The 22,774-nt window shown below is 43.6% G+C and overlaps 1 protein-coding gene across 1 annotated transcript in view; it reads right to left on the reverse strand.

Annotated features, from left to right (window-relative positions):
- The window catches only part of LOC122552905 (uncharacterized), a 153,254-nt gene that overhangs the window by 1,318 nt on the left and 129,162 nt on the right, over positions 1-22,774 (reverse strand). The window contains exons 9-12 of the mRNA XM_087991440.1: positions 17,106-17,215; positions 14,469-14,526; positions 9,117-9,283; positions 11-122 (exon numbers count right to left, since the gene is read on the reverse strand). Of these exons, the coding sequence (XP_087847566.1) occupies positions 11-122; positions 9,117-9,283; positions 14,469-14,526; positions 17,106-17,215 (447 nt within the window). The remainder of the gene's footprint in view (positions 1-10; positions 123-9,116; positions 9,284-14,468; positions 14,527-17,105; positions 17,216-22,774) is intronic.

Here is a 22,774-nt window from a genome sequence, read left to right on the forward strand (position 1 = left end):
ATACACTCACCAAAATATAGTTGTTCGAAAGAATGTCTTCAATATTCAAAGGCACATAAACATTCATAGAATCTGGAGGAACATGGCTCTGGCTTTGCTCATTGAGTTCATGGTTTGCAGCTCTGTCAGGCAAGTGTTAAGATTTAGAGCAAAGAATTTAATACATTATGTCAAAATATTGACCAATGGGTAAAATATCTTGAATGATACTCCACAAACTGCTTTAAAGTACAGACATCATTCTCTATATAACCGGCAGTTATACAGATTATAAAATATAATTGTCATATTTTAAAATCTAGTTACTGATTCATATGTGACATGTCAGTTCTGCAGGCCATTATTGCCCATCCCTGATTGTCCTTTCTAGCAGAGGGAGGTAAGCCTGAGTCACTTTGAACTGTTACAGTTCATCTGGTGTAGGTACACTCAGTGCTGTCAAGGGGTTCTAGGACTTTGACTCCGTGTTGGTGAAGGAACAATGATTTGGTTCCTACTCAGGATGTGTCAGAGGGGATCTTGCAGGTACAGGTGTTTGCTTCTGCTGTTGTTCTAGATGGCAGGGATCACTGCTTTGGAAAGTGCTTTTAAAGAAGTGATGGTAAGTTGCTGCAACATGTCCTGTGTAAGGCCCTGTGACTTGTGGTGATGAGAGGTATATGTTGGTGGTGTTGGGTTGCTCATAAATATGATTGCTTTGTATTTGATGGTCACTGATGAAGCAGCTGAAGATAGTTGGGTCTCTCTGAGGAGCACCTGCAGAGATTTCCTGGAACTGATTGACTTCCAACAACATTAATAACTTCTTTTGTAGTAGAAGATTGTAAGGACTGCAGATGCTGTAAGTCAGAGTCAATAGATGTGAAGCTGGAAAGCAAGCAGGTCATTGGCATCTGAGGAGCAGGAAAGTCGACTGGTTGGGCCAAAACCCTTTGTCAGAACTAGGGAGGGGGAGAGGAGCCAAGAAGTACATAAAGGGAGGGGGTGGGACTGGGGGAAGGGTGGGTGGAATGGTGGTAGGTGGACGCAGGTAGGGAGTTAGTGATTGGTCAATGGGAATGGTGGAGTGGATAGGTTAAAAAGGAAGATGGGGCTACACATGGGATAAGGCTGAGGGAGGAGGACTTTAGAAACTGGTGAAGTCAATGTTGGGGCCATTAAGCTGTAAACTTCCCAGGTGAAATATAAGATAATGAGGCCAGTTTTCATTTGGCCTCATTCTGACAGTGGAGGAGGCTAAGGATGGACGTGTTACCAGGTGAGTGGGAGGATGAAGTAAGTGGATGGTAACTGGAAGGTCATGTTGGCAACCTGATGGTTACCCAATCCTGCACCATCTGTTTCTATCCTACCAGAAACCCGACTAGCCCGGTCGACCCATTGTCTCTGCTTGCTCCTGCCCAAACGAGCTCATCTCCTCCTACCTCGACTCTGTTCTTTCCCCTTTGGTCCAGAAACACTCTACCTACACGTGAGACACAACCCATACCCTCCAACTCTTCAAAATCTTTCAATTCCCCAGCCCCCAATACTTCATTGGTGACAATGACGTACAGACCCTTTACACTTGTATCCCCCACACGACGGGCCTAAAAGCACTCTCCTGTAGGCTTAACCAGTGCCCCTCCACTGACATCCACATATGCCTGGCAGTACTGGCCCTCACACTAAATAATTTGTCATTTGATTCCTTCCACCTCCTCCAAACCAAAGGGGGTGCCATGGGCACCCATGTGGGCCTGAGTTATACCTACCTCTTTGTAGGACTTGTGGATCTCTTCTGCATCTACAGCAGCACCATCCCTCACCTCTTCCTCCACTGTACTGATGACCGTATCAATGCTGCCTCATGCTCCCGCGAGGAATTTGAACGGTTTATCAACTTTGCCAACACCTTCCACCCTGCCCTCCAATTCATCTGACAGCTCCTTCTCTGGGTCCTCGACCTCTCTGTCGCCATTTCCAGAAACCAACCCACCACTGATATCCATTTCAAATCCACTAACTACCTCAACTACAGAACAACCTCGATTATCCGAATGAAACAGGTGGGGAGTATTTTGTTCAGATAACTGATTTGATTGTAAACAAAGGAAGCATTCTCAAGTGTAAGTGAAACTCCGTGACACACAGCCTCAGCTAGAAGCATCGACTCGTGAGTTACACCAGTCAACTTGATCAAATCAAAACAAGGGGATTTATGACGGCAGATAATTTTGTAAATGGTTAAAATAGATGGAATTGTTCCATGAATTAAATGAAAGTATTTTAAAGGTTAAAGTGAATTGAAGCTTCCCAGATAACTCTGAACATTTGCAAGTGCAGTACCGTCCCTTTAATACCAAAACATAGTTTGAGCTACAATGACACGGGTATACGGTCTCAACGTATGCTACAGTAAACTTTCTGAAAGTGTTTTAATTACATATTTTTATAAGTACCACCAAGATGCTAAATTGAATTTGTCCTGCATTGTTGGAAATCAGCTTCCCATTATGAACGCAAACAATTATACCTGAATCTATGCTGGGAATGCTGGTCAATGATGACAGAAAATATATGCCCCCAGAAATAAGAAGGGAAAATATTTCACCAGCAGAACTAATTCAGAATGTGCGAAGCTACAATCTGTTTGTAAAATCCTTTCCTGCTCGAGGGTATTTATACTTAGAGTTTATCAGCATTTTAACACATTACGAAATGAAAACCACTTGGTAAAAATGTTACTGAAAATAACATTTGGTGCAATGGAAGTATATGATTATCTTTGTAATAAATCTTGGCACTGTACATTGTTTTCAGATCAAAAACAATTTCTTAGCGGCTGCAGTAGTGGGTAATTTATAAATCAGATACTTTGATTGTTTAAGTAAATACATCAACAAATGATTGTACAGTTCGTTACCATTCCTGTTGTGCAGGAGGATGGATGGATAGTTAAAAAAAGAAAAAATGACAGAGGCAGAGCAGGAGAGAAGTTGCTGAGTTCACTGGTGGGCAGCCTGTCTTGGAAAGAGAGTTTCTGCAGGCAGTGACAGAGACCAGTTTACGGAACTCTGTCATTACCTGTAGAAACTCTCTAAGACGAACTGCCCACCAATGAACTCAGCGACTTCTCAAACTTCGGGACCTTGAGATCTTGTTCGGATAATCTGAAATTTGGATAATTGATGTTCAGATAACTGAGGTTGTTCTGTATACCTCATCTCACCCGCCGTTCTGCAAAACTGCTATCCCATGCTCCCAATTCTTCTGTCTCCACCACATCCCCTCCTAGGATGAGGCGTTCTACTCCAGGACATCCCACATATCCTCTTACTTTAGGGACTGCAGTTTCCCCTCCTCATTAATTAAGGATGCCCTTAACTGCATCTCCCACACTTCTGCCCTGAAACCCCCTCCCTGTAACAACAATAAGGATAGAGTCCCCTTAGTCCTCAGGTACTATCCTACCAACCTTCGAATCCAATGATCATCCTCCAACATATCTACCACCTACAATCAGACTGCACCACTAAAAAGATATTTCCTTCCCCACCCCTGTCTGCTTTCCGCAGGGACGCTCACTCCGCGACTCCCTCATCAACTCTGCACACTCCAACTTCTCCACCATACCTGGTACCTCTCCTTGCATTAAGTACAACACCCGCCCCCACACCTTCTTTCTCACCTCCATGCAAGGCCCTAAGCAATCCCTCCAAATCCGACAGATTCACCTGCACATCATCTAACTTCAACTATTGCATCCGTTACTCCTAAAGTGGTCTCTACATTGGGGAGACTAAACACAGGCTTGGGAACTGGTTTGCAGACCATCTGTGCACTGCACGCACTAACCAACCCAATCTTCCAGTTGCCATCCACTTTAATTCCCCCTCCCACTCCCCCGGCAATATGTCCATCCTTGACGAACAATGCCTTATATTTCATCTAAGAAAGTTACACAAGTGGCCTCAACATTGACTTCACCAGCTTCAAAGTTCTTCCTCCCCCAGCCCTTATCCCATGCCTAGCCCCATCCCTCCCCCTCACCTCCCTAACCTGTTTTAACCTGTCCATCTTCCTACTCACCTATCTGCTCTAACCTTCCCACTGACCAATCACAATAATCCCCTAGCTACATCCACTCATCACCATCCCACCCACCCTTCTCCCCAGTCCCGACCCAATCCCTCTATTTCCTTCTGGGCTCTTCTCCGCCCTCCCCAGCCCTGACTAAGGGTTTTGGCCCAAAACATTGACTTTCCTGCTTCTCAGGTACTGTTTGACCTGCTGTGTTTTCTTTTATAGTAGGTATGATTCCATTCCAATTGATACAATCAGATTTTCTCTTGATTTACCTGTTTCATGAGGATTCCTTGATGACAACTAATCATGTATTGCCTTGATTCCAGTGTCATGTCAGGAATTCAGCTCCTTTGTTCATGTTTGAACCAAAGTCATAAGTCAGGTCATAAGCCCTGGGCCTAGCAGGACCCAAATTGAGCATTGTAACAACATGAAAACTGGTGTAGATCATTTAGTCCCTCGAGCCTGCACTGTCCATACTAGATCATATTTGATCATCTATCTCAACACCATCTACCCAAGCTATGGCCATACCCCTTATGCCACAGCTAGAAATACAGCCATCTATGTTGAACTTATTTTATGAATGAATTTCCAAAGATTCACCACCCACTTGTGTGAAGAAGTTCCTGCTCATCTCTGTCTTAAACTGCTTGCTTTTTAATCTGAAAGTGTCCCCTGCTCTGGCCTTCCACAACCAGTGAAAACATACTTTCTGCATCTACTCTTGGCTAGGGACACGGAAAGTTTGTAGCACGGGTCTTTAGTGTAAGTCTTCAGGGATGTTTACAGCCCTAAGCACTTAATGTAATCAGTACATTCAGCTGTTTTGTATAAATGAAGATGTTGTGGATCCTCCTCCTCCAGTTATAGTATCATAGAGGTGTACAACACAGAAACAGATCCTTCAGTCCTAGTCATCCATGCCAACCAGATTTATCCTAAATTAATCTAGTTCCACTTACCAGCGTTTGGCCCATATCCCTCTTAAATCCTTCCTTATCATTTACCCATCCAGATATCTTTTAAATGTTGTAATTGTACCAGCCTCCACTACTTCCTCTGGCAGCTCATTCCATATATTCACCACCCTCTTTGTGACAAAATTGCCCCTTATGTCCCTTTTAAATCTTTCCCCTCTCACCTTAAACCCATGCCCTGTAGTTTTGGACTTCCCCACCCCGAGGAAAAGACCCTATTTGTGTTCTTCATTATTTTATAAATTTCTGTTGAGGTCACGCCTCAGCCTCTGAAGCTCCATGGAAAATAGCCCTAGTTTACTCAGCCTCTCCCGACAGATCAAACCCTCCAAACCTGGCAACACCCTTGTAAATCTTTTCTGAACTTTTTCCAAGTTTAACAACATCCTTCCTATAGCAAGGAGACCAGAATTGCACACAGAATTCCAAAAGCAGCCGAACCGATGTCCTATACATTCACATGACCTCAATGCACTGACCAATAAAGGCAAGCATACCAAACACCGCTTTCACTATCCTGTCTACCTGGGACTCCACTTGCAACGAACTATGAACATATTGGTTGAAATGTTCACCTCCGTCACAACTGGATGGGGTGTATCTTTGATCTGATCCTTTTTAGTTGTGAAATGTTTAGCGGTAAACTGTTGACAAAGTGCATACTCCATAGCAATAGTAGTTCATGCTATAGAATTAAGTCACTTCATGTCTTCATAAGAAATGTTTGTGGGGTTATCCATCCACAAAATACTAAACTTTGGGAATTTGGTGAGTGACAGGATTTTAGGGGTTGACCACTTTCAAAAGGTATTTAGGTTTCGTGATTTAACTCAACTTTAACCTTAACTTGTAGATTTTGTTTACTGTTAGTCAGTGAAAGCTATCATTTGTAGAAGCAGTTGTTTACTTGGATGGCTATGTTGAACTAGTAATTACTGTCAGCAGTGTATGACATGGATCTCGAGAACTTTTGGGAGCATGAATTTAGGAGATGTTTTGAACAGTATGTACCAGGAGCACTGTTACAGCATACTAAACTCAGAATTGGAAGTGTGAGAGGGTTCTGTCCTGCTATTTTAATAAAACTAAACAGAGAGGGAATAGGAGACACCGAGACATGAGAACTGAAGTGTGGAGACATTCTTTAGACGTGATTTTAAAAATTCAACATTTACAAGTTTGAGGGGCAGCTGGAGTCACTGCAGTCACAATTCGGAAGCTTAGAGTTTGCTGGATTCTGTGTTCCTGGAGCTGGCCACTTCACAGTGTACAGCACAGAAACAGACCCTTCGATCCAACATGTCCATGCCGGCCAACAATCCTAAATTAATCTAGCCCCATTTACCCCATTGGCCCATGTCCCTCTAAATCTTTCCTATTCATATAACCATTCAGGTGCCTTTTACATGTTAAAAATCACACAACACCAAGTTATATCCAACAGGTTTATTTGAAAGCATTAGCTTTCGGAGCGCTGCTCCTTCATCAGGTGATTGTGAAGTATAAGATTGTAAGACACAGAATTTATAGTAAAAGTTTACAGTGTTATGCAACTGAAATTATATATTGGAAAAGACCTGGATTGTTTGTTATGTCTCTCATCTTTTAGAATGGCCATGTTGGTTTCAGTTCTTTCATGTATAAATTCCAAAACTTTTTTTTAAAGTTACATTCTCAAGTGTAATTGTACCAGCCTTCACCATTTCCTCTGGCAGCTCATTCCATTTACATACCACTCTCTGTGAAAAAGTTGCCCCTTAGGTCCCTTTTACATCATTCCCCTCCCACCTTAAACCTTTGCCCTTTAGTTTTGGGCTCCCCAGAACATTCAGGAAAATAGCCATTTGTGGCCATTGGAAGAGGTGAAAAGTGCTGGATTATTTGATGTGTGCCATTCTGGGCAGTACTGTGTTGGACACTGCTGACTATGGCATCAATAGGCAAGGCATTGTTCAAAAAGAACAAATCTTAGAAATGCAGTCTTTAAAGGGAGAGAGACAGGCCTATCTGTTACAGTCATGTAAGTAAGTCCTGCAAGGTGTGTTACCTCCCTGTTGTATGGATAATGGACATTACAATGATGATCATCGATATTCTGAGAAAGGAAAGGAGAGAGCCAGAAGTTGTGCCTCATATAGATAACAATGACATTGAGAGGGCAAATATTGAGCTCCTAAAGTTAGACTTTCAGAAGTTAGGAAATAAGTTAAAAGCCAGGACCTGGAAGGTAATAATCTGTCATTCCTTATACCAGTGAGAGCAGAACTAACTTGAAGAAAATCAATGAGTATTTTGAGGCTTGGTGCAGTAAGGACGGTTTTGGATTCTTGCAGGATTAGAACCTGTTTTGAGTCAGGCTCCTATTCAAATGGAACAAATTGCCACCTCAACAGGACTGAGAGCAATGTCCTTGTTGGGTAGTTTGGTATTTAGTTGATGATTTTAAACTAAATTGAGAGGACAATTTCAAAAGAAATCACATGAACATAAACTATGAAGTGATACCTGTGGGATTTAATGACCCAAACATTAGTTGGGATAATATTAGAGCAAAAGGAAAGTAGGGAAAGGTATTTCTGAGATATGTCCAGGAAATCTTTTTTTTTGGCCAATATGTGTTTGGTCCAACTAGGAAGGAGACATTGTTGGACCTCATGCTGGGAAATGAGGTGAACCATATGAACTAGATGAAAGTAGGAGAACACTTGGTAAGAATGATCATTGTAGATAAGGCTTAGACTAATGATGGGGAAGTATGAACAATCTGTGACAGCTGTGATGTCATGATGCAACTGTACAAAACGCGAGTGTGGCCTCACTTGGAATATTGTGTACAGTTCTGCTCGCCCCATTACAGGAAGGATGTGGAAGCATTGGAAAAGGTGCAGAGGAGATTTACCAGGATGTTGCCTGGTCTGGAGCGAAGGTCTTATGAGGAAAGGCTGAGGGACTTGGGTCTGTTCTCATTGGAGAGAAGAAGGCTAAGAGGGGATATGATAGAGACATACAAGATATTCAGAGGATTAGATAGGGTGGACAATGAGAGTCTTTTTCCTAGGTTGATGACATCTACTTGTATGAGGGGACATAGCTGCAAATTGAAGGGTGATAGATTTAAAACAGATGTCAGAGGCAGGTTCTTTACTCAGAGAGTGGTAATGGCTTGGAATGCCCTGCCTGCCAATGTAGTTAACTCAGCCACAGTAGGGGCATTTAAACAGTCCTTGGATAAGCATATAGATGATGATGGGATAGTGTAGAGGGATGGGCTTAGATTAGTTCACAGGTCAGTGCAACATTGAGGGCTGAAGGGCCTGTTCTGCACTGTATTGTTCTATGTTCTATGTAGTATGTAAAGTAGAACGTTGCCGTAAACTGATTTCTAGTTGTTTGGCAGCATGAGTGTTGTAATAACCATTGTGTTTTGGATTAGAAAAGTGATACATGCTGGGATTTTCATTCTTGATTGTTGCTTTTAACTCTTAGTGCATCAATGTGGACAACACACAAGAAAAACACCAGGCTTGACAGATGTATTTTGTGACTGAGTAACTTGGATGTACCTAGATTCACATGAAGATTGGCCACGGAAAACAAGATTCCTTGGGACATCTGACTCGCGGGGGCTTGCGCGCTTTGTGCTGGGGCATGGAGTTGGGAGTGGGGGTGCGGGGTTGGAGGGCGAGGGCTCGCGCGCTTTGTGCTCGGGAACGGAAGCGGTGCTGGACGGGGTTGGGGGGGAGCGGTGTTGGAGGGGTGGGGGTGGAAATGAGAGGGGGGGTGCTGTTGGGGGCGGGGTCTCGCACGCTGTGTGCTGTTGTAGCATCCTGAATAGGGAGCACACTTTAAAACTCCCAGCCCCAGAGGAAAGGCATTTAATCGATTTTCTGAATAATTGATTATCCAAACAAAATAGTGCCCGCCCATCACGTTCGGATAATTGAGTTTCCACTGTACTCCCCGCCTGTCTCATTCAAATAGTTGAGGTTGTTCTGTACTTATAATGGAAGTATATTTGGCAATAACACTTAAGAAGTTAAGAGTTGTCAAATGGAAGCAATCACTTACTCAGCATTCATTCCTCCAGAAATTTCATCCTGTTTTTCAGACACTTCAACATACGTTGAATTTGGTTCCTCACACAGGTGAGCAGCGTTGAGGGTTAGGAAAGGGTCAATCCTTCTTGTTTCGCTTTGGGTAACCTTTTCCGTTCCAACAGCCTCTTGACAAAATACCTAGAACAATAGTTGGCAGTATAGAACTTAACTATTGCTGGAAAGTGACATATCACATCTTAATCTTATTGAGATAAATGCACTAATGTTAAATTCAAATTGTCACATTAATTTGCAACAGCAACCTCATGCCGGTGTGATGCTGTGTACGGAGGCTAGATGCCACAAAAGTTGTCTGATTGCATAAACATTGTGTGTCTTTGGTTGTTAGTAATAAATGTAGGTGGAGGGAAGGGGTCAGTTTTGCTTTTTCAAAAATATACTTTATTCATAGAAATCTTTGATATCTGTACAGTTGATGATGCCATTCAGATGTATACTGTCTTTACATTCAGATATAGACTGAGTCATTGGTTTTTACAATTCTGTACATTAAACCATCAGCCTCTTGGCATTTAGCTGAGCCATCAGCAGAGCCTAATTCCTGATGGTTCCCCCCTGTTATTCTTTGGCAGAAGGACTTTACACAGTGATCTTTCCCCAACACGCCTTGGCGGCAGCTGCCCCAAGTTTTAGCGCATCCCTCAGCACAAAGTCCTGGACCTTGGAATGTGCCAGTCTGCAACACTCAGTCGGGGTCAACTCCTTCAGCTGAAAGACCAACAGGTTTCAGGCAGACCAAAGAGTGTCTTTCACCGAGTTGTCTCAGCCAGCATCCCGGGGAACAGACTGTCAAGCACTGAGTCCTGCGTCAGGGAGCTGCTCAGGACAAACCTTGACAAATACCACTGCATTTCCAGACTTCCTTTACATAGGCACATTCCAGAAGGAGGTGTGTGACAGTCTCATCCCCTTCACAGCCACTTCGAGGGCAGTGTGCTGTGGTGCAGAGAGTCTGGGCACGCATAAAGGATCTCACAGGCAGAGCCCTTCTCACCACCAGCCAAGCCATGTCCTGGTGCTTATTTGAAAGTTCTAGCGATGAGGCATTCTGCCAAATGACTTTGACAGTCTGCTCAGGGAACCGCTCGATAGAATCCGCCCTCTCCTGTTCCCGAAGGGTCTCAAGGACACCACGTGCTGACCACTTCCTGATGGACTTGTGGTCAAAGGTTTAGATTAGATTAGATGACTTTATAGTGTGGAAACAGGCCCTTCGGCCCAACAAGTTCACACCGACCCGCCAAAGCGCACCCATCCAGACCCATTCCCCTACATTTATCCTGCACCTAACACTACAGGCAATTTAGCTTGGCCAATTCACCTAACCTGCACATTTTTCGACTGTGGGAGGAAACCGGAGCACCCGGAGGAAACCCACGCAGACAGGGGAGAATGTGCAAACTCCACACAGTCCGTCGCCTGAGTCGGGAATTGAACCGTGTGAGGCAGCAGTGCTAACCACTGTGCCACCGTGCTGCCCATAAACCTCTCCACGAAGGACAGGTGATACGGAACGGACCAACTACTCAGAGCGTTTCGCGGTAGCGAGGCCAGGCCCATCCTTTGCAACACCAGGGACAGGTAGAACCTCAGTACGTAGTGACACTTGGTGTTTGCATACTGGAGATTCACGCACAGCTTGATGCAGCCACACACAAAGGTGGCCATCAGGGTGAGGGTGGCATTGGGTGTATTTTTTCCCCATTGCCTAGATGTTTATACAGCGAGTCCCTTCGGACCCGGTCCATCTTTGATCTCCATATAAATTGGAAGATGGTCCAGGTGACTGCAGCGGCACAGGTTCTGGGAATAGGCCAGACCTGAGCCACGTATAACAGCAATGACAGAGCCTCACACCTGATGATTAGGGTTTTTCCCGTGATGGAGAGCAACCGTAGCTTCCATCTGCCCAGTTTCTGCCTCGCTTTGCTGGTACGCTCCTCCCAAGACTTGGCGCACGCCCCAACCAGCCCGAACCAAATACCCAGCACATTCAGGTGGTCGGTCCTGACGGTGAAGGGGATCGAGGATTGGTCGGCCCAGTTCCTGAAGAGCACGGCCTCACTCTTGCCTCGGTTTACCTTGGCCCTCGAGGCCCGTTCGAACTGGTCACATATGCACATGAGTCTGCGCACGGACAGCGGATCCGAGCAGAAAACGGCGACATCATCCATGTACAGGGAGGCCTTAACCTGCACGCCCCCGCTGCCAGGAATAGTCACCCCTCTCAGGCTCGCATCCTTCCTGATGGACTCGGCAAATGGCTCTATGCAGCACACAAACAAGGCAGAAGAGAGAAGGCAGCCCTGCCTGACTCCAGATCTGACTGGGAAGCTATCTGATTTCCACCCATTGATTGAGATTGCACTGACAATGTTGGTGTAGAGCAGTCTGATCCAATTGCAGACTCCCTCCCCAAAGCTCAGTTTGGAGAGAACATCTCTCATATACCTGTGTGATATCCTGTCAAAGGCTTTCTCCTGGTCCAGGCTGATCAGGCAGGTGTCCAACCCTCTGTCCTGCACGTAGGCGATCGTATCCCTGAGGAGTGCGAGACTCTCAGCGATCTTCCTGCACGGTACAGCACAGGTTTGGTCAGGGTGAATCACCGACCCCAGAGAAGACCTGACCCGGTTGGCGATTACCTTTGACAGAATTTTGTAATCCGCATTCAACAGTGAGATTGGTCTCCAATTTCTGATTTCCTCCCTCTCCCCCTTCCGCCTGTAGATGAGGGTGATGATGCCTTTCCTCATGGATTCACTCATGGTACCTGACCGAAGCACACTGACATACACCTCCAGCAGGTCCTGGCCAATCAAGTCCCACAGAGCAGAATAGAGCTCAACCGGTAGGCCGTCGCTTCCGGGAGTTTCATTTTTTCGAAGGACTCAAGGGCTTTGGTCAGCTTGTCCAGAGATAGTGGCTGGTCCAGCCTCTCTCGTGTTCTGTCGTCTAGACCTCCTGTGATAGATGACAGGAACGACTGGGAGGTCGCGCTGTCGGTCGGCTTCGCGTCATACAGACAGGCATAGAAGGACTTGCTGATCCTCATGACGTCAGCCTGAGATGATGTTAGCGAGCTATCTTCTTCCTTCAGGCTGCTGAGCATGCAGCTCTCTTTGTGCACCTTCTGGAAGAAGAAACGTGAGCATGTCTCGTCCTGCTCCACCGAGCAGACCCTGGACCGGAAGATTATCTTGGAGGTCTCCGAGGCAAAGAGCGAAGCTTGCTGGCCCTTCACCTCCTTGAGGTCCTCCGTGACATCGACCCCCATCATCTGCAGCAGGAGCAGGTTCGGCATACTTTCCTGGAGTTGGGACAGTTTTTCCTGCCTCTCTCTCGCCTCCTGAACACCTTTGAGGATGAAGAACCTCTTGATGTTCCCTTTTACTGTTTCCCACCAGTCCGCTGGGGACTCAGAGGGGCTTCACGGTTCTCCAACCTGCGTAGTCCCTCTTGAGCTCCTCAATGTTTCCCAGGGTCAACAGCTTTGTGTTTAGCTTCCATGTTCCCTTACCAGCCCGCTGCTCGTCCTGTAGGTGACAGTCGGCCAGCAGGAGGCAGTGGTCAGAGAAGAACACCAACTTGACTCCACTCTGAAGCCATTTCCCTGCTCTGGTGTCTTCGGGTCGGGCCCATGGTCCGCATAGTCCAGTTCTCCATCTGACAGCGGGGCTGTCACAGGACCGCTGCTCCTAGTTACCTGGAGCTGTGGGCCGGTGGGTACCTCTTGGTTCTCACCGGGTGGGGGGAGGCCTTTACCCATCCCCTCAGAGGGATCGTCTTTTCCTGCTTGGGTGGTGCTGCCCTCCTTTTTCCCCGCGGCGCTCTGTCTCTTCCTCTGGTGACCACCCTCCTTGCGTCCGTCCTCACCGTCGGAAGAGCTGCCTGTATCCTCGTCGTGTAGGTGTCGCTTCCCCCTTCGGTGGGTGGCTTTGGGAGGTTTCCTCTTCCTGCTTTTGACAGTAATCCAATCCTCTGCCTCTTTTGATCCGTCCTCTTCCATTTCCTCCGTCTGTTTGCAGGAGCTTTGATCGGCTGCTGCACCTCTCCGCTGTCTGCCGTCTGCTCCGCTACAGCCCGCCCTTCCTTCTGGGTGCCTCCAGATACCGTTCCCGTGCTGTTTTGTGGTACCTTGCTGGTCTTAGGCGGTCCACGGCTCGTGTTGCCACTTCCGGCCATCTGTGCATAGGTGGCGGCCCCTCGTCTTGGGCAGGCCTTGTACATGTGGCCCGCCTCTCCGCACAGATTACAGTTCTTGGCCTCCTTACATTCCTTGGTCGGGTGGCCTTCCTGCTTGCAGTTTCGGCAGACGGTCACCTTACAATCCGCCACCATGTGGCCTGACCTCCCGCAGGTTCGGCACACTTTTGGCTGCCCTGCGTATGTCAGGTAACCACTGCTTCCTCCGATGGCAAAGCTGGTGGGTGGGTGGAGGATGTTCCCACTGGCGTCGACCCTCAGGGTTACCCTGACCTGTCGTTTGCTGGTCCAGATCCCGAAAGGATTGACCACATCGGTACTCTCTCCCTCGACCTGGACGTATCTTCTCAAGAAGGTCAGGATATCTGCTGCTGGGACGTGAGGGTTTACTTGTGTGCTAGTCCAAACCTAAGATTCATAAACTTAACATTAACTAATAAAGCGAAGACATGGCTAGAAGAGACTTTATACTTCGACAATGTTGAGAACATGAATGTTGGCATCAAATGGAGAAGTTGAAGTAAGTAATAAGTACACAAGGAAGAAAGGAACAAATGGAGACTTGGATGAGTTAGGTGGGAGGAAGGTCATGTGGAGCTTGGGCCAGTTGGATGGAGTGACTGGTTTCTTTGCTGTACATTGTGCATTTTTTTCAAAATTTGACTTCTGTTTTGTATTAAAGCTCAAATGGACAAAATTACTACCAATGAATGTATAATATCACTGCACATCGAATAATGTTCAGTCCACACAAAGTTAGGGAAAGCTCAATGTTGTTGTACAATTCTTTTACATTCATAGTCTAGTCGTCCTTAATCTTTAACATGTATTAAAGGAACTAAGATGCAGAAAGAATGAACTAATTCCCAATAATTTACATGAAAGTTTGCGTATTTGTCGTCTTGTGTAACACATGATATAAATAACCTACATAGGACTGTTGGATGTGGTTAACACTATTGTTCACATATATGTTTCAGTAATGGCACTGTTAGCAATGACATTTATGTTACATTAAGTAATTTGTGTGTCTGGGTGCTGTGGGTACGGGTCCTGAAAAGGTAAACAGTATAATGTAAGCGGTTTGATTACTTACAAAATCTTGAATGCTGGGCTCTTCAAATTCCATGAAGTGGCCACTTCTCTCCAGCAGTCTATTCAGTTTAGCACCAAACAGTGAAAAACAAATTTGAACAAAAACTGACGTGGTCATAGCTTACTGAACAGATTGTACATATTAATATAAATCATAATTTAAAGTCTTCTCATTTTTATTTGCTGAAGATATAATTGTGCCCAATTTTTTCAATTAATGCTCTGATTAATCTGTAGTACCCTACATGTACAACAATATCTGCTGACTTCATACAGTCAATGCATAAAGCAATGTATGGTGAAATTTGTTCCCAATATTTATTATTGCTTGGCATAACGCTCAAACAAATTGTGCCATCCACTGTCTCCTTCAGTTTAAACTTGCAGTTAGTCTTTTAATCTATAGCATTTCTAAATTTAGTGCAATTTGATCTAAATTGAAACCAAATTAAATCGAACCTGTGATGAGTAAACATCTACCTATCTCCATAAATTTGGTACAGACTTGGAAAGGGGAAACTAAAAGTATCTCTTGCATCGACATTGGAATGCACAAATGTTTACTTTGAAACGACAGCTTGAATTTGTATCTTGTCTTTAATTTTTTACTCATTCAGGGATGTGGGCTTTGTTGACTTGGCTAGCATTTATTGCCCATCCCTAATTTCCTTTCAGAAGGTTGTGGTGAGCTGTCTTCTTGAACTGCCGCAGCCCATTTGGTGTTGGTACACTGACAATGCCGTCAGGGAGGGAATAGTTCCAGAACTTTGATCCAACGACTTTAATATAATAAATTTACCAAGATGCTTCAAAGGAGTCTATTCAAGCATAAGTGAACTCAACACCATAGTACCATCATTAGGACATTATGGTTAAAAGTATAGTTAGAAGTATTGCAATGGTAAGATTCAGAATTTCTGTCTTTTTCCACTTGGGGATGCTTTTAAGGAAGTTGTTACTTGACTAGAATGCAAAGGCTTTACACAGCAGTTTACAGAATGAATTCTAGCGCTATAAAATTGGACTAAGGTGGCAGATGATTCATCAATTTCAAACATGTTGTCATAGAACAGGAAGATATCCTCTTGTGCTCCAAATTCCTCAACTTGGTATGTTCCCGATATTTTGCAACAATATAGAACGAAAGGTTTGAAGCTAAGGCCAGGCACATACACAAAAGAAAGTTTGGAGCATTAAATAATTTAGAGCAGCATTAATGAAGAACCTGAGACCTAGTTCTCTGTTCTGTTGATTCTTGTGCAGGAAACAGATCTGTGGCTATTTCAAGGAAAATATGCTAAAAAGTATTATTGTTTCTGAATAATGTTTATAAAGTGTACTTTATTTGAAGAGTAGACCCACTGTATCGTAGACAGTGAAATAAAGGAGATCCGATACTGCCTGAACTGCTGTGCTCTTCCAGCACCACTAATCCAGAATCTGGTTTCCAGCATCTGCAGTCATTGTTTTTACCCCTTGGAAATGTAATTGGTAATCTGTATGATGGTAATGTAAGATATACAAGATAACTCTATTCTTAAACCCCAACAACTTGCCTACGATTACAAATGATTTGTTACGGGCTTTTTTTGCACATTTCCTTCACACCACACCATTCCCTTCCTGTTGTCATGGCAATGCTGCTTCCTATTGAGCTTTGATCTGTGAATGGGGAAATGGCCATCATATAGTACTTTATTTATGTATCCAAAATTCATCTGTGAACCTTGGCCGTGGGTGCTAGCAGTATGTCCAGCTGGACATCATATGATCCTAACCTGGCATTTAGGCAGGCACATTTCAGCAGTAGTAATATGAATTATTTTCTGCATTTTGATTTTAAAAGATAGTTGAAATCTCAAAGAAAAATTGCATTTAGTGTACAAGCCCATTCCTTCTGGTAACTAGATGAGTGAGCAAATGGAACTGCTGCCACACAATTAAAGATCTCCAAACATATGTAGCTGAAATGAATAAATTTACATTAAGAGGTGAGATGGTGAGCTTAATTCACATGAACAAAGCTCACATTTACATTTCAGTCAGTAGAACAAACTTTCTGCTTTATTGTCATTTCCATGTCCATTTTAACTGATAAAGGGGAATGGGAAAATGACCTTGGCTTTAATTGTTACAACAAAGGGCACATTTCTCCTTTAAAGCAAAACAACTCCCTCAGCCTATTTCAAATGCAAATAAAGGCAGAATTGAATTGGTAGCTGACTTTCTCTCGCAGACGGCAGGATTCTGTTTTACTGTGACCTATTTATTCATGTGACTAAAAGAATTTACAGTTCAAATTTCAGATCAAGTACTGCAGCTCATGATTCCAGAGCATGAACTGTATCAACACTCTCTTTAGTCTTTCAGAATCCACTGACATACAGACAGTGTCTGGTGCTAATACACTGACACTGTTATACAAATTCTCAATAAAAGCAAAGCAAATGCCTGTAAGTCATTTAATATCAGAACACGTTATGACAGGTTTATGCATTTTCCTATTTATTTTCTAATTTCCACTCAGTAACCTTCTCAGTCAATTTTGTTTTAATTCCATAAAAGAACAAGGGAAAAGAGCAATACAAAAATTAAAGGCCTACTATGTAATTTGAATTTAAAAAACACAAAGACTTACCGTTGGGCTTCCACCATGTTAGCAAAAGAGCGCCTATACATCTGGTATAGCTTGTCAAGATGCACTTCGATGTGGTGAGGATTCTCCTGCGCCATTTTAAGGGTTTTCATCTAACAATTTGAAGAATCAAAGTAAGCATTAGGAAATAAGAACAAACTTGCATGTTAAGTGTATTTGTAATTTTTTTTGAAATGCCATTGAAGCAATCCATTAAAATAGTTGCCTTGCCTATGTGGATTAAAAGGTGAAATTTCATCAAGGGTTTGGGCATTGTTGCTGATTTCCATGTGGTTCTTTCAGTGTGAATCATTGAAGAGGTCAGAAATGGAAATTCAGGCTAATATGCCTATATGTTGCTCAGGAATAGGCAGGCTATTTATAGTTGCTGTATTGCATCTAAAGCTGAGATGGGCCAACTCAAAAGAAGTTTGAGATGAAATCTTGGGGCAGCCTACTATTATATGGTGTATAACACAAATGATGTGTCAAAATACTAAAGCGCAAAGCTTCTTTTTCCATGAATCCAGGAATTGTGATTAGGAATTGTGATGTATATACTCGTGAATGTGTTAAAAGCTTAAACAGAGTCATGTAGTTAGAATTTTCATTCAGGGAGGTGGGCTTTGGTGGTATTTATTGTCCATCCCGAGCTGCCCGAGAGAAGGTGATGCTGAGCTACCCACTTGGTAGCTCATTTGGTGTAGGTAGGTCAGCAATACTTTCAGCATTTTGATCCAGTGACTATGGAACAGTGATATATTTTTCAAGTCAGGATGGTGAGTGGCTTGCAGGTTATAGAGTTCCCATGTATCTGCTGCCTTTATCCTTCTAGATGGGTTGAAAGGTGCTGTCTCGAGGGCCTGGGTGAATTTCTGAGGGAGTTAATGTTTGTGAATACAGTGCCAATGAAGCAGGTTGCTTTTTGTTGAATGGTGACAACCTTATTGAGTGTTGGTAGAGCTGTATCTATCCAAGCAAGTGTAAAATGTTCAGCGATACTCCTCATTTATGTCTAATAGATGGTGGGCAGGCTTGGGGAGTCACTACAAGATTTTTAGTCTCTGACCTGCTCTTGTAGCCAGCATATTTATACGGCAAATGCAGTTCAAGTTCTAATCAATACCAATCGCTGGGATGTTGATAATGGATGATTCAGCAATGGTAATCCCATTGAATGTCAAGGGCAATGATTAGATCCCTTTTTTGGGAGATGACCATTGCCTGAGACTTGTATGGCATGAATGTTATTTGTCACTAGTCAGCTCAAGCCTGGATGTTGCACAGGTCTTGCTGAGTTTGGACATAGATTCCTTCAGTATCTGAGGAATCATGAATGGTGCTGAACATTGTGCAATCATTGGCAAACATGCCCACTTCTAACCATAGGATGGAGGGAAGGTCATTGGTGAACCAGTTGAAGATGGTTATGCCTATGACACTACCCTGAGGAACTCCTGCAGAACTGTCCTGGAGTGAAGATGACTGATCTCAAACAACCACAACTACCTTTCTTTGTGCCAGATATGATTTCAACCAATGAAGAGATTTACCCTTGATTCGAATTTTTTTCCAGTTTTGTTATGGCACCTTGATGCCATAATTTGTCAAATGCTGCCACTCCCACAGTAAATCCAGCACAGGACCAGAATAAATTCCACAACATTACAACAATGCATGAGGGAAACTGCAGTGGAGATTCTAGCCCATTGTTCATGTTAAAAATATGGGCTAGAATTCCTTTGAAAGGCATTTATGACATGTCCAATTTTTAGTGTGTAAGATTAAACACCCAATTTGTGGGGAAGAATATAAATCATTTTAGTGGACTTCTACCATAAATTGTGGCATGTTCTGCACCATTCTTCCATTAGCATTGCAAAGACGGGAATGTGCAGTCAATCTCTGTGTGACGCCCATGTCTCTGTTGGATTTTCACTGTAACTAGGAGTAATTTGACCACACGTTTAGGTGAAAGTGAGGTCTGCAGATGCTGGAGATCAGAGTCGAAAGAGTGTGGCGCTGGAAAAGCACAGCAGGTCAGGCAGCATCCGAGCAACAGGAGAATCAATGTTTCTGATTCATTCCTGATGAAGAGCTTATGTCAAAAATGTCGATTCTCCTGCTTCTCAGATGCTGCCTGACCAGTTATGCTTTTCCAGCACAACAAGTTGGGATTGCTCTTGCATGCGATATGATTCCTGTTAACAGGGTGATATATGGTCCTGACATATCACTGGACATTTTGGAAATGCAGGAAGAGAACAATGGAAACATTAGATTCTCACTCCCAGAGACTGCAATAACTCTAAATTTTTTTTCAAATGCTCAGCTGTCATTTTCTCTCTTTCTTAATTTAGGCTTCCTTGCCAACTCTCTTTGTCTTTCTGTATTATTGAATAATTGTATTATTGACCCAGGTCCCAAAAGTCTTGCTTATCTTTTACCAATTTGTACTCCCAATGAATGCCACGAAAACCAGGTAAACCAATGAAATGAAGTTATGAAGGAAACAAGCTTGGTTTTCCAGCTTAATAGTCACATTCATAATTAACTATCATAAACTAAACTGCTGAACTCCAGCAAGCCACAACTGCCAGAAACATGCAGATTATTTGAATACATTCAGCGCATTAAAAATCCTGAAACTGGGGATTGAAACTATATTTTCCCTGTATTTAATTCAGTGTCCAGCCCCTGAGAGTAGAACATAATGGGCCAACAAAAAAGGCGGACCAAAAATTGCTCGTGGAAATTCGGTAAAAGGATATAGAGTGGCATGGGGCTACTGGGACGATGGGGACAAGTGGAGGGGCTTAGGTTGTCATGGTCGGTGGGGATGGGGGGGGGGGGGCATGTGACAGCTGTGAGGGGGGTTTTAGATGATCTTTCCTGTTTTACTGCCATTATGATGACAGCAATGAGCTCCAATAGCATAAAGACCTTTAAACAGACCCATTTCCACATCTACCTGCCCCTGCTCCTGCCTCTCAATTTTCTTGGGCGTGGTGGACTAGACTCCAGCATGGAACAACACCTCCAAATGAAAATATCACCTTTTGTAGGCATCCCCCCTCATCCCCACCCCAAACAAGGTGGACAGGTCATACCAAGAAATGCTCACTGACCTATCCAGTAGAGGCACCTGACCCGAAGATTAAGCCCCTCTTTAAGCTTCCCCACACCTCTAAAACTTAGCTGTGTGTGACTTCACTCCTGATCCATTCCCTGTGGCCTTTCAGCAAGCTCATACAAAACGCCTAGGTTTGAATGAAGTCCAGGATCCCTAACACTTGTTTTCACGAAACTACTTTTAGTGATAGCTAAAATCAAGTGCTTCTGGGGATTACTGACAGGTTCTCTCAGGTGGAACTCAGGTGGATGAGGGTACAAGTCCCACTCTGACTTAATTAAAGCTACCCCAGCACAATATCACTGCAGGGGTGGCTAGGTTTCAGCAGGAGGGGGGGGGGGGGGGGGGGAGAAGAAGGGGAATGCTGACCGTCCAGTTTTCAGTGAATGCTGGGGGGACCGGTGAATGGAGTCAGGGAATAGTTTCCTCTGTGCAAGAAAGCAGGGCATACATTTGGGAAGCAGCAGTATATTCTATGATTTTGCAGAGAAATGGAAAGATAGTGATTGGCAGGTAATTTGAAAAGGCAGAGAGAGTCAAAAAGGTGCACAAAGGTGCTTTTTGAGGAGGCAGTTGATGACAATGGGGGGGGGGAGATAACACCTGAGAAGAGGAAACATGAACAATATCAGCTAACATGGGGCACAAGGAGGTTAAGTTGGGCAATCAGGAGTTCTGTGGGAATAAAGTCAAGGAAATAGAACTTCTCATCAGTACCTATGGTATAGGAATGAGGAAGAGCTGTCTGGCATGGCTGATCATAAGTGTATATGACATAACTAACAGCCGATTTGTAAAGATCTGGCACCTTGTCATGCAGTTCTGATAAAACTGCCAAGTTCAGACTGCTGTCTCATTAAAAAAACAAAGTGATGGAGAAATTCTAGCAGCATCTGTGGAGTGAGAAACAGAGTTTACATTTCGAGTCTGAGTTGACTTCTTCAAAATTGCTTTCATTAATATCTGAATGCCTTAATTTTGTTGCAGCATTGTAACTCACTGAAAATGTTATGCACCAGTATATTCAATTCAATTTGATATTTGTATCTAAAATAACTATCAGAATTGGCAATAAAGTTTGAATTGAACTGAATAGAATTGGGAAGCCATTCCAGAGCACTGGGATCATTCGCTATCACCTCCCGTTCTACATATCTGTCAATTCCACTGGTAGGTTAGTGATATAAGATAAGTATCTATCCCTGGAGACAAAAGGTACATACCTAACACCATACCTACACCTGTTAAGACAAATGAGACGATTGAAACATGCGTCCATACCTATCTGTAGACTGACAGGGATCAGATTCATCTTTCTCAGAAGTATCAGATTACCAGGATTTCAAAGCATGCATAATTAGCTACTGGTAGACTGACAGGGATCAGATGCATTGCTGGAAACTTCCTAAACCTAACAAATGTCTTGAGACTTTCAAAATGCCATGCGACTGCCATTGGTAGATTGATGGGATTTGAATCTTTCCCCACTTAGACCACTGAGTGTGTAACATAACATTTGTAAGTAACTCCTGTCATTATTGCTAGAGCTACAGTCACAGACATCTTCCCATTAACTACAACAACAGGATATTTTTAAAATGGAATTAATGGGAAATAATACTGTGAATGCATAGTATCAGGTGTGACACAGCCTGGCCAGATGTTCACACACTGGACTTCTCAGAAAATACCAATAGGCACCATTCAGAAATGTCCACATCGATGACCGCTCTCTTTCTAACCTAAAGACATTGAGGCAAAATGTTATATTTGAGCTGTAACCACTGGCAAGATTACTTTACTTATCACAGACTGAGAATCAAACCTGGTATTTTTGTATTCTGTAAGCATCATTGTGATACCATGCAATGCATTTACCCATTTAAACAACTAAGGAGTGTGACAAAGTAATTTCAGTCCCGCACATCATCCATCTATAACGAAAGCAGGTATTTAACCATTACAGTATTTTTGCAATAAGATCTCTGCAATTATTGGAAATCAGACATGTTGTAACTAATGAACCAAAGCCCTATATCAGATAGGTACTATATTAGATTTGATGTGGAGGAGGTGGGGTTGGACTGGGCAAAGCTAAAAATCACACAACACCAGGTTATAGTCCAACAGGTTTATTTGGAAGCACTAGCTTTTGGAGCGCTGCTCCTTCGTCAGGTCTAAACAAATAACATGTTGGACTATAAGCTGGTCATAGAGTCATAGAGATGTACAGCATGGAAACAGACCCTTCTGCCCAACTTGTCCATGCCGACCAGATATCCCAACACAATCTAGTCCCACCTGCCAGCACCTGCTCCATATCCTTCCAAACCCTTCCTATTCATATACCCATCCAGGCGCATTTTCAATGTTGCAATTGTACTAGCCTCCACCACTTCATCTGGCAGCTCATTCCATACACTTACCACCTCTGCATGAAAACGTTGCTTCTTAGGTCTCTTTTATATCTTTCCCCTCTAGTTCTGGATGACTCCACCCCAGGGAAGATACTTTGTCTATTTATCCTATCCATGCCCCT

Source organism: Chiloscyllium plagiosum, unplaced genomic scaffold (genome assembly GCF_037043375.1).
Source record: "Chiloscyllium plagiosum isolate Xiang-an unplaced genomic scaffold, Cpla_swu_hap1 HiC_scaffold_10, whole genome shotgun sequence".
NCBI lineage: Eukaryota > Metazoa > Chordata > Chondrichthyes > Orectolobiformes > Hemiscylliidae > Chiloscyllium > Chiloscyllium plagiosum.